At 46.5% G+C, this 11,496-nt stretch overlaps 1 protein-coding gene across 1 annotated transcript in view; it reads left to right on the forward strand.

Moving 5' to 3' along the window:
* DRD3 (dopamine receptor D3) overlaps positions 1-10,965 on the forward strand; it is a 20,670-nt gene extending 9,705 nt beyond the window's left edge. Inside the window, exons 2-6 of the mRNA XM_019548776.1 lie at positions 2,746-2,858; positions 4,134-4,276; positions 5,544-5,740; positions 7,049-7,388; positions 8,509-10,965. Coding sequence (XP_019404321.1) covers positions 2,746-2,858; positions 4,134-4,276; positions 5,544-5,740; positions 7,049-7,388; positions 8,509-8,705 — 990 coding nt within the window. The 3' untranslated portion in view covers positions 8,706-10,965. The remainder of the gene's footprint in view (positions 1-2,745; positions 2,859-4,133; positions 4,277-5,543; positions 5,741-7,048; positions 7,389-8,508) is intronic.
* Positions 10,966-11,496: the final 531 nt, after the last annotated feature.

The following is an 11,496-nucleotide window of genomic DNA, read 5'->3' on the forward strand; positions in this document are numbered from 1 at the left end:
TCCCTTCCCCTCTGGGTCCTCAGCGCTTCCCCAACGATCCTCCTTAGCTTGTTGAAGTATAGCTGTGCTGAGCTCTGGGCATCTGCACAACAAACAACAAAGCATCTGTGTTGGACCCAATAGCCACATTTAACAACCGCTCAAGCACATCCAGGCAAAAAAAATTCTCCTTTGACCTTTCAATTGGCCTTTCAGATATCCATCCTAGGAGAGGAGTCCAGCACCCTGCTTCCAGCCCCTTTTCTTTTCAGTCAGGGGACTGTAACACTAAGTACTTCAGCTCAGTTACAGATACTCAGTTTAGCACACAGGGAGAGACGCAGCCTCCATAATAACCAGGACCCAGCCAGACTTTTTGGGATATATGGATTAAAACAACATTTTGAGCTGCTCCTGGAAGCTAGGGCAGCTGACCGGATGCATGGCATGATGTAATCTCTGTGAAGCCCCCCATTCAGCCAGCAGACCTCATCTGATCCTTACCTGTGTCCAACCGTTGTTTAGGTGCAAAGCACTTTGTAGTAATCCAGTCTTGAAGGGGATGATGGCAGAGTTGTCAGTGCATCTAAAAGGAAAGTTTGCAGCCACCTGGCCAAGTGCTCTTGGTTGTTGCTGCTGCCTAGCTCTCCAGAAGCGGACGAGAATCCTATAGAAGCCCTCAGCTGTAATAGAAAGGGGCAAACTCCCTTTCTGGAAAGAGCTGGCATCACTTCCACTGTTTGTCAAGAATGGGCAGTTTGGGGGAAAGTTTCCTTTCTGCTGCCCCTGCTTTTCTGAGGCCACCTGTCTCAACAACTGTCAGACCAACGTTTTTCACCAGCACTTGACAGCAAATTTATGAGGGATCCTGTAAAGACAGGAATTAAGGGCTCTGAGCAGTTCACTGTTCCCCAGTTCGTTACAGCTCAGCTAGCAGAGGAAACAGTTCATATGACTGCAAATCTCGCTGGCATCAATGTCATGGGTAAGTCAGAAACATGAGCTTTGGTTAGAAAGCTGGGGAAAATGAGAGAGACAGGTCCTGACTATACACTGGTAGTAATCCAAGAGAAGTCTCTCTCTTAGAAGGCTCTGTATGCCCATCTGTCCATATTAGACTGAAGAGACAAAATTTAACTTAGCAATAGCTTTTACTAGACCAACTTTATAGTTGGGAAGAGATGTTAAGTGAGCTTTCAAGCACTAAATGTCCTTCCTCAAGTCTGGAAAAGAGGCAAATACAGTCTCTAAGCTAAATACTGGTAAAAATAATTGCTTTTGTTTAGCCCTATTACGTTAATGAAATTGAACACTTAAAAAGGAAAATATGCAGGAAACCTGTGGAGCAAAAAGATGTTCTCAGAAGTAATTATAGACCAAATGAAGTACAGTTGCTATACAGAAACCTTTAAAGTTAAAGAATTAGACAATTTAAAAGGGAAGAGGTCCATTATACCCTGTGGAGCACAGAATGGTTAGCAAAGAGAGCAGGTAGTGAGCTACAGAATCATTGCCTGTGTTAAGTCAGTGGTTTTTGGTGTCCAGTAAGGTGATGAGTTTTATCCCCAGGCCCATCTTCTGAAGGTTTCTTTTGGGGACAAAGACTGTGATGTCAGAGAAGGAGTAATTGTTTCTTGAAGAGTTTTCTCCCAAGGGTCATTGGGCGCTTCTGTTCTTCACTATCTTTTGTGAGAGTTTGTTCTGGAGAATAGTGGTTGTTTAGTTTCACCCACACAGATTCCAGACTGAGTGCTAACATTAGCCCTCAAACAGGACATTCAAACCCAGCAATTGGCTCTTCACACTGGCACTGGGTTAGGTGTTGACAAGTCAAAGTGTTGCTCTGAGTAGGTGTGGACCTTTGTCAAAATTTGAAAGTTGAATCAAACACGTGCCTTCATCTATTCTATCACAAATACTGGCCACCTCTGGGACATTGTCATAATATTTTACTTTTTATGTTAAATGCAAGCAAAAAACCAATAGAAAAGGAATCAAACTAATGTGCTGTGTTCCAGGATGGAGCAGCCCAAGCAGCATCTGACAATAAGGGGCAGAGATTGAGGGGACCTTGAAGAGAAGAGATACAGGCTGGGGTGTGTGGGGGGAAGAGAAGAAGCATAGGCTGGGAAGCAGGGGGGAAGGGGAGAAATAGGGGAGTTTGGAGGGGAAGAGGTAGAGACTAGACTCCCAGTGGGGGTGGTGCAGGCACCTGGAGATCTTGAAAAGGAGAGTGGATGCACACCTTGTTGGGGTTATTTGACCCCAGCAGGCATTCCTGCCCAGAGCAGGAGGGCTGGACCCAAAGATCTCACGAAGTCCCTCCCAGCCCTAAATTTCTGTGAATCTGTAAAAAGCCTAAATTTCAATGTGCCAAGAGTATGGATCCAGATCCAATATTCAAAGGTTGCTAGTCTAGCTTCTCTTCAGAGCAAGCAATGTAATGCTCCAAATGATTCTGGAGGAGGTTCTGGGTACGAGCAGGGTCTATGTGTATACGATACTTCTTAAGTGGAAGAATTGTGTATGTCACCATCTGTACTTCAGAGCTATGAAATGGAAATCAGGCTTCCTGGATTCTCCTTATGATCTAGCTGTGTGTGACCTTGGGGCCAATTGACCGAACTCTCTGTGCTTCCGTGCTGCATTAACGTGCATCAGTACTTATAACGAGCTTTGAGATCCTAAGATGGAAGGGTCTGTAGAAAAGCAGCATGTAAGTGTTCCATCCCAGGCAAGGCTGACATTTTTATAACTGATGCTTAGGTGACTGGAGGTGTGTGGACTTTCAACCGCATTTGCTGCGACATCTTTGTCACCATGGATGTGATGATGTGCACCGCCAGCATTTTAAACCTCTGTGCAATCAGCATTGACAGGTAGGCACCAACATGTATTCTTCGTGAAGCTGGGGTAGGTCTTCCTTAGGGCTGGGTATGACAGAGACAGAGCTTAGGGTATTCACAGGTACTGTTTGGGTATTAATGCCTCCTAAATGGCAAAGGTAAAGCAAATACTTTTGAGAAGCCAGTCTTTCCTGAAATTCTCCCATTATCGTCACCATTATTGCTGCCATTATGGTTATGCTTACCCCATGCCAGACTCTGCAAGCACAAAAGAGGGTACAGTTCCTGATGCCAAGATCTTGAACCCAAAAAAGAGAGATATAAAGGGGGAAAGGAAAGAAGCACAGCATGAAATGGAGGAGTTCAAGTAGTGACTGCACATGGAATGATTTTCAAAGTTATCAGAGGGAGTTAGCAAGCTAACCCCTATTGATTTGCAGTGAGTTTGGGCACATATGTACCTTGTATGCCTATGAAAATCTCCCCTATGATAGTTAAGAAAACCCAGTTTTATATGTATATCCCTATCTAGAGACAGAGAGAGAGAAAGGGACTACCCATGCATACTCTTCAACTTTGCCATATTTTAAAGCTTGAGCAGATAACCAGCAGCATTGTGAGACACAAAGGAATTGTGTTTAAATCAATTTTAGGGTCTTTTTTTAGGATACCATAGGGATGGCCACAGAGCTATACAGAGATCTCAAGATGTGTGCAGTGATAAAGCAGGACAAGCTTCCTCCTGGCTCAGAAAGTGCAGGACAAGGGGACCCTGCCAGTCCCCTTCCAATAGGTGATTCATAGCAAACTGTGCCAAGCCAACCTCAGGGCACTGTGACTCAAACCTACTGAAATCCATGAGAGTCTTTCCAATGATTTCAATGGTTTCTTGTTAGAACAGAGACCAGGTCCAAAAAGGTATGTAGGTGCCTAACCTTTATTAGATGCCTCTTTGGGAAATCACTGCCAGTTGAAGTGCTTAAATTGGAGTTAGGCACCTAAAAAGCATTTTGGGGCTGTGGCCCCAGGCCCAGAGTTACCAACCATGTCTGTCACGTACCCCAGGCCTCACCATCATCACAACCATCACAAAGCCCCAAACTTCACTCTTGTTATTCAATCACTTCATTCTCTCCTTTTCTGTCTCTCACAGCCCACCATCACATTCCCTGTTAATGAGTTCACTTCTCTGAAAAGTTTCTCCTTTCCCCGCTCCTTCTCTTTCCCCCATCTTCATCCACCTCTCCCCATCCAGTTTTTCCACAACATTTTCCTTCTCCCTCACTGTGAGGCTGGTTCATTTCTCAGGTACACTGCTGTGGTGATGCCAGTCCAGTATCAGCACAACACGGGGCACAGAGCCTGCAGGAGGGTTTCCATTATGATCGTCATTGTCTGGATGCTGGCCTTTGCAGTCTCCTGCCCTCTCCTATTTGGCTTCAATACAACAGGTAACAGTGATTTCCAGATCAAGATGGCTTGGGAAGGGCTGGGAAGAGGCTGTCTCAGCTGCCAGATGTGGTGGTGTAGGACAGTGTCTGGAGGATATTTCCCAGCAGGCTGCAGCCACCACTCTACATTCCAAGCACATAAGAGACTATCTGCAGATACCAGTGTATTTCTGGGTCTGGAGTATGCAAGCAGAAGCAGATGGGCAAGGCATGCAGGGGGATGTCTTTGTTGAGACATACTGCTGCCACTACCATGATCAGATAGCTTTTAAGAGCTGTGATCCCGGCATCCAAGGAGTGGGGCAGGGAACTTCCTCCTGAATGGGTTGCGTTTTGGAGCAGTCTTCAGTCTGACATGGGGCCATAGGCCCTGCTCCTGTTTTAGCCCACCGCATTGCACTTGGCCAGCTCAGCCTAGGCCTTGCTCACACAAAAGGGCATCCACCCACTAATGTGTGGAGGACCGTTAAAGTGATGCAAAGCTTGGAGAGTGTGAGGCTGCAACATGCTACAGCCCTAAGAAACCAACCAAGGACATAAATAGCAATCTAGGTAGCTGCAGGGCACAGATTTTTAGTACTGTCTGGGGAGAGGGAAATGCCCTCTGATTGGATTTTCTGCCTCCTAGGGAAGAGCAGCCACTAAAAGCTGATGCAAGCAGGAGGCTGGGTACTCCTCACCCCCTCAGGGGCCTATTCTTATGGGAGAGGTAGGGACAGAAGGGCAGAGAAAGTGCCCAGCAGCTCAAAGGGATTCAGGTCCCTCTTCCATCTGAGTAATGGGGATGGCTTCCCCTACCCCAATAAGCAACACAGCCTAGAAAGAGGAAGCAGGGGACCCTGCTACAGCTCTCTCCCAAGCCTGGGAGAAGGGGATGAAGGGCTCCAGGAGCTGCAGAGGTGAGGCTGAAAGAGGCAGAACTAGTGATGGGGGGATGGGAAAACTGGGCAGAATTGATGTGATGCTTGAGTACATAATTTATCGCTGGACAGACAGACAGATGTGAAGGTGATGATGGATATCCACCACCTTTTCTCTGACCTCTGTTCAAACCTCTTACAGGTAAAGGTGTAACTTGCATGCATCCACCTCTTCATCTGGAGTTTCAGCTTCGTGGTGTAGACACTCAGTTTCATTCAGTACAGGCCGCCTTTGGTCCATGAGGCACATTTGGGCTTGTCTTGCTGTGTTATTAAAGTATCCCTGTGGTTCCTGAACTGCAGAGGTGCTCTAGGCATGTGCTCTTTCTCTTTCTCTCTCCCTCCAGGTGATCCCAGTGTCTGTTCCATATCTAACCCTGACTTTGTCATCTACTCCTCTGTGGTATCCTTCTACCTTCCCTTCATGGTAACCCTGCTGCTTTACATCCGGATTTATCTTGTGTTGAGGCAGAGGCAGAGGAAGCGAATTCTCACCAGGCAGGGCAGTCCTGGCCTCAGTTGCAAGCCTCATTACACGCAGCAAGTAAGGGCCACGTGAAAGCCACATGAACATATCAAAGGGCAGGGCAGGGAAGGGCAGGCTCCTTCCCCCTGAGCCTGAGTGTAGCTTAATCCTCATCACTTTCCATGAGTGTGTAGGCTTGATCTTGCTCCCCTGTCTGGGAGGGTTGGGAATTAAGACATAGGAATGTAGTACTGATAGGGGACCTCCTGGGAAAGTGAGTACAGATAGTCAATGCTAATGAGGTAGAGGAACATGAATGCTATTGCACAGCAGACACTCCTCAGTAACCTGAGGTCTCACACCGAAGTTTCTACAGACACGCAAAGGAGAGGTTAATATCACAGGGATTGTAACCTTTATCTCCAAGATCCTCCCTGGGTGTTGCAGGGGGAGCAGGTGCACCTCACCAGTGTCTCTGCAGCAGAAAGACCTAGTAGGCTTTTAGCTTGACTTTAAAGTCATTTTTAGCACAAGGATTTTGAGTACTGGAACATCACTGATTTCAGGCCATTAAAAATGTTCTTAACTCACAGACTCAAAGGTTGGAGCAGCTCCCACTCACTTTACTCCATATATGGGACCCCAGTGTTACACCAACCACTGTGATTTCCTTGATGATACTACATTGTACATAAGGTGGAAAAGGGGGAGTCCTTGATATGGATAATATACCAATATGCTTCACAGTTCTGGAAGCAGAAGGTTCAAATCCAGGGCTCTAACTCATCCTAGTAGAGCTGGGGCCAGATGAGAATGCTGCTGTAATGCATCTGTGCTTAAGCAACCCATGGGTTGCGACCCAAAAGTGGGTTGCAAGAATATATAGAAGGGTCACAAACAAACTTTAAAAATTGAACAACAAACTTGAAAAAATGATTCTCCTTTAAAGAAGAAAACTGTGGGAAACTATAGCTTTTCCCTTGTAGGCTGACAGAGTTTCAGCCAGCGAGGGACTCCTTGGGGCTGCTTGGAGCCTCCCATGTCCCTGCCAACACCCAACCACACTGGGGGAGTTGGGGCCTGGGGACAGGGGACAGTAATGAGGGGCACTGCATGGGGACTATCCATTGATGTTTACAAACGGGTCCTGGTACAAAAAAGTTTGAGAACCACTGCATTACAGGGTTCTAGCTCATCCCACTGGGAGATGAGTTCAGGGGCAAGTCTCAACCCCAGCTCCTGGTTTGGGTGAGTTTGGATTGAGGGGGCTGATTCAAGCCTACTGAATTCCCTGGTGCCAAGGAGTCCTGGAGTCCTCTCCCCGCATGTGGCCTGGGCCAACTGCATGAAAGGGTCCCATCTCTGCTGTGGTTTCTTCCCTTACAGGAGCATGGAAAGAGGAAAGCTTTGCATCACCAGTGCCCAGGGACCCTCTCGCTTCAACCACCACTAAAATCCCCTCACCAGGGACTCTCCTCCTTAAAAAAGCTGTTGCCCCCCTTCAGCCTGCAGCGCTACTGCAGTTTCTGCCATGAAGCTTCCTTCACCAGAACAGCGACCACCGAGGAGTTAGAGGAAGGGAGGAGAAGCAAGGGGCAGCAGGGCCTGGAGGTGCACAGACTTGACAATGGCAAAACCATCTGTTCTTTGAAGCTCATGCACCAGCAGCCCCGGATGGTCCAGCTGAGGGAGAGGAAGGCCACGCAAATGCTGGCTATCGTCCTGGGTGAGTGAGAGGAGCTTTGATTACCCCACGTATAGGGTGAGCTAAGGGTGTGTTTGGCAAGACACTGGGTGATCTTCACATGGCAGATGCTGTTGAAATGCACAGGGGTGACATAGAGTATTCAAAGAATTCTAACCAAGGGCACAATTCCAGCTGGCACAAACTAGCCAAGCTCTCTGCATAGGCTCTTCCATTATAAGAGCAAAAAACAGGGACAAAGAAAGTTTGGGATCATTCACTCAGCTTTTGGGATCTCCCTGTGTATAGAGCAGATCTGGGTGAAGTTACACATTACACTTAGACCATACTAAATCTAAGGAGCATTAAGAAGCATTAAAGATAGAACATGCTGTGAGAAGTTGCACTGTTTCTTGCATAGTTCTGACTTGCCACTAGTGGGCTGGTGAGCAGGGGCATGGCTAGAAGCCAGGAGACCTGGCCTCTCTCCCTGAGGTGGGTTGGATGGGGGAGTCTGGGAGCAGTACACCCTGGGATGTTGGAGGACTGCAAATTGATCATTTTATCTCTGTGAAGCCAACTGAAGTTACCCTAACAAGAGCCAGGTAGCATGGCCCAGAGTTAAGCTTCACCTGAGGTGGCACACCTTTGAGACACTCAGAGGGCACTTAGCATGAGTTAACAAGCTTTAAAACATGTGAATGCTCACATTTTAAGTGGCTATAGTATGGTCTAAGTGTAACATGCAACTTCACTCTTACTCTCAACCAGGCCTGGCCAATGCCAACAGGAAAAATCCCTTTGGATAATACCTCTTTGCATTGCTGAGGCCCCTGCTTCCCTCTTTTGGTTTCTAAAGTTTAGCGGGTTACAGGTTAGAGAGCAGAGGCCATCTTCAGCCTTTGAACATGGATATGCAGGGAGGTGAGTCACCTTTAGGCTCAAAGGCATGTGAGTTATGAAGACTGTGAGGAGGGTAGGGTCTTGACATGTGGGCCTCAGTGTTTATTGGTTGCCCAAACTGAGAGGTGACATCCTCCCTAATATTAAGTGTTGAGGGGCCCCAGGGGCATAGATGGAGGTTGCATGGGAGTAGAGTTTAGCCCTGAAAAGCAGCATCTATTCAAAGTAAAGATGTATTCTCATATCTTTTCACCCTTAGGGGCTTTCCTAGTCTGCTGGTTACCATTTTTCTTGACTCATATTCTGAACACCCATTGCCGGTCCTGTCATGTGCCCCCAGAGCTGTACAGTGCCACCACATGGCTGGGTTATGTAAACAGTGCTCTCAACCCCATCATCTACACCACTTTCAATAGTGAATTCCGGAAAGCTTTCCTCAAGATCTTGTGCTGCTGACAGCAGGGAAGAAGGGCAAGGGATCATTTTGATGTAAACCCAGCTGGACATGGCACTCAAGGGCCTACTGAGAAAAATTCTGGCCCACAAAGATAGATCCTATCAGCCATGAATGGAGAGAGAAACCAGGACCTTCTGTTGCATAGTGTCCCACATTCATCAGCTAAAGAAGAATCTGCATTAGCTGTAGCAGCATCAGGATCTCTAGTCTCTGGGAGCTGTAACCACTGGAGACTGACATGGCCATGCACACTTCAGGAGATCAGGCTCTCTCTCCTAGGAAGCACAAGGCACCCACACTAGCCAGATCCGGGAGGCAACAGAGTGTCACAGAAGAAGACACATAAGCATGTATCTACGTGGCTCCTAGACCAAAATCTACTACAGTATATCATCACTGAGAATTCACCAGGACCTCTTGCCTTGCAAAAGACAGCAGACACATGCATTGCTCAACACAGATGTCTTAGCCTCTGACTACGCATCGTAAGATTTCACCCAGCCTTTAGTTGATGGATTGTCTTGCCGTCTCTCAGAGCTGGTGGGTTTGTACTAAATCTTCTCAACAAGCTGTCAGGGAATGTGTCCAAAATTGCCCAAGGAGGCTGTGTGTGTGAATTACACAAATAATTTACAGAGAAAACAATGTTCCCCTGTGGTCTTTATCAGGAGTGGCCCTCTACGTTTTGGTTGGTTTTAGATGGGAGGAGGGACCATGATGGGAAACACAATTCAACCCCCAAAAAAGGGGACAGATGAGGCACTAAACCAGAACAGAGGCCAAACTGCCAGCAGGTATAAGTTAGCATAGGTCCACAGAAGTGAGCAGAGCAGTGCCCATTCACATGGGCTGAAGAGCTGGCCCATGTAGATTTCAAGCTCTAACTGGTCTGTTTGTCCTAGCAGGGAGCTTGTTCCACTCTCTGTTGCTTATACCTTCTTTTTTTAAATACAGACTAATGCTATTGTGCCAAAAATTAAGGTAGTTTAGAATTGGTAAAAGCTCCACTGTGACATCAGATTAGTAGTGACTGCCCACAGGCAGTTTAGTATGGATTTGTTCTACGCAGGTAGAGGTGATAATCGTTCCCTTAATGACATCAGATTGTATTAGCATGTTAGAGCAGAGGCCCCCCAAGTTGCCATACATACACAGCCACTTCTCTTCCTAAGGATCAACCTGAGCTTGACAGCTATGAATCTACTGTATATGCTGCTGTTTTTAAGACCATTAAATAGGTGGAGTTTTTACTACCATGTGGATGACAGCTGCATGCATCCATCTTTTGCCATGGGTGACTTTCTTCTGTCTAGCTGTCATCTGAAAACTGACAGCTAGGAACTAACAGAGGCACAGGTCCTACTTGTCGCCAACCCCTGTGAACCACTCTCAATTCACGCCACTCTCCTTGTCAGCAAGAGCAAATCTATAGGGAAAGTTTGGCTTTCTTCCTACAGCTGCAATAATTCTTCAAGTGCACACAGCTCTGGCAGGGACCTCTGTCATGCCCCTCATGTTAGAGAAAAGGCAGGACTCAGTCATAAGGGTTATGAAGTAAATCTTGATTGAGCCTGCTAGATGCTGACAGACCCTGACTTCCAAGCAGACAAAGCATTTGCTGCCTATTGTCACCACACAGGATCTCCCCAAGTCCTCCTGGCCTGAAGTAAGCAGTCACAGAACAGGCTGCTGACTACGCTTCAGTCTCTTTACACTATCTTCTTCTGCCAGTGCTTTTAAGTATATGCATACACAGTAGTACCTGGATGAAACAGCTAAACTTGCCCTGCTGCACAGCATAAGCTGGCCACACCAGTCCTGTGCTTCACTGTTCTCATCTCAAGAGACAACCAAGCTTTTTCTCCTTGCACAGGGATCCCTATCTGGGCTGATCTTCACACATTTCTCTGAGCTTTTCTCACTGTATCCAGCCTGATTCATCAGGAGCTCCAGCTGAGGCTACTGCCTTTGTTCCCAAGAAGAGACTCAGTTGTGTTGCTAACTGCACTTGTTTATACACTTGTCATCTGAAGGCACTAATCTATTTTTGCCCCAAACCCATGATGTAGCCCCGTTGGGAAGTGCTTCCTCTCAGTTCTTCAACTGTAAAGATTAAAACTCTTTAGCTTCTAGGACACATAGCCAAGAGCAATTGATTTCCCTTTGGCTGCTAGCAGTTGGCATCCTCATATTGTTTGCATGGGGAGGTGTCCTAAAAACCATGCTGTAACTGCATTGACCAAATAAACCATTGTCAAAGCATGCTTGTACCTGAAGTTTTGTAACTCAGCACACAAACACATCCCTGACACCTCTGTAGAAATCTGCATCTGAAGTTACCAAAAAACCTTAAAGTTTCACCTCAGCCCTGTGACAAATTAGCTTCACAACCTCTATTTTACAGATAAGGAAGTGGAGGCAGAGAGAGGGGATGTAGAACCAAAAAAAAAAAAAAATCAGTGGCACGGCTGGGTAAAAAAAAATAAGTAGCCTCTGTTCTAAAGATTAGGGACTTAGCTATCAATATGTGTTATTTGAAAAACATGGCCAATATGCTACTGGCAGGGTGGCCCACCCAAGTATTTTCTTTTACTGACAATCTCCAAACTTTTACTGATGGCCTAAATTTTTTACTTATATATGTTTTATATAATGTAACTGTAATGCTTCTTCCAGGTCTTACCTGCTTCCTGGCCCTAGTTAGAAGGGCTGGGCCAAATTTAAGCATTTAATGTCAACCATAGTAAAAAAAAAAATGCTAAATGTGGTTGTCAATAAAATATTTGCACT

This window comes from Crocodylus porosus, unplaced genomic scaffold, assembly GCF_001723895.1.
Source record: "Crocodylus porosus isolate Cpor-Errol unplaced genomic scaffold, CroPor_comp1, whole genome shotgun sequence".
Taxonomy (NCBI): domain Eukaryota; kingdom Metazoa; phylum Chordata; order Crocodylia; family Crocodylidae; genus Crocodylus; species Crocodylus porosus.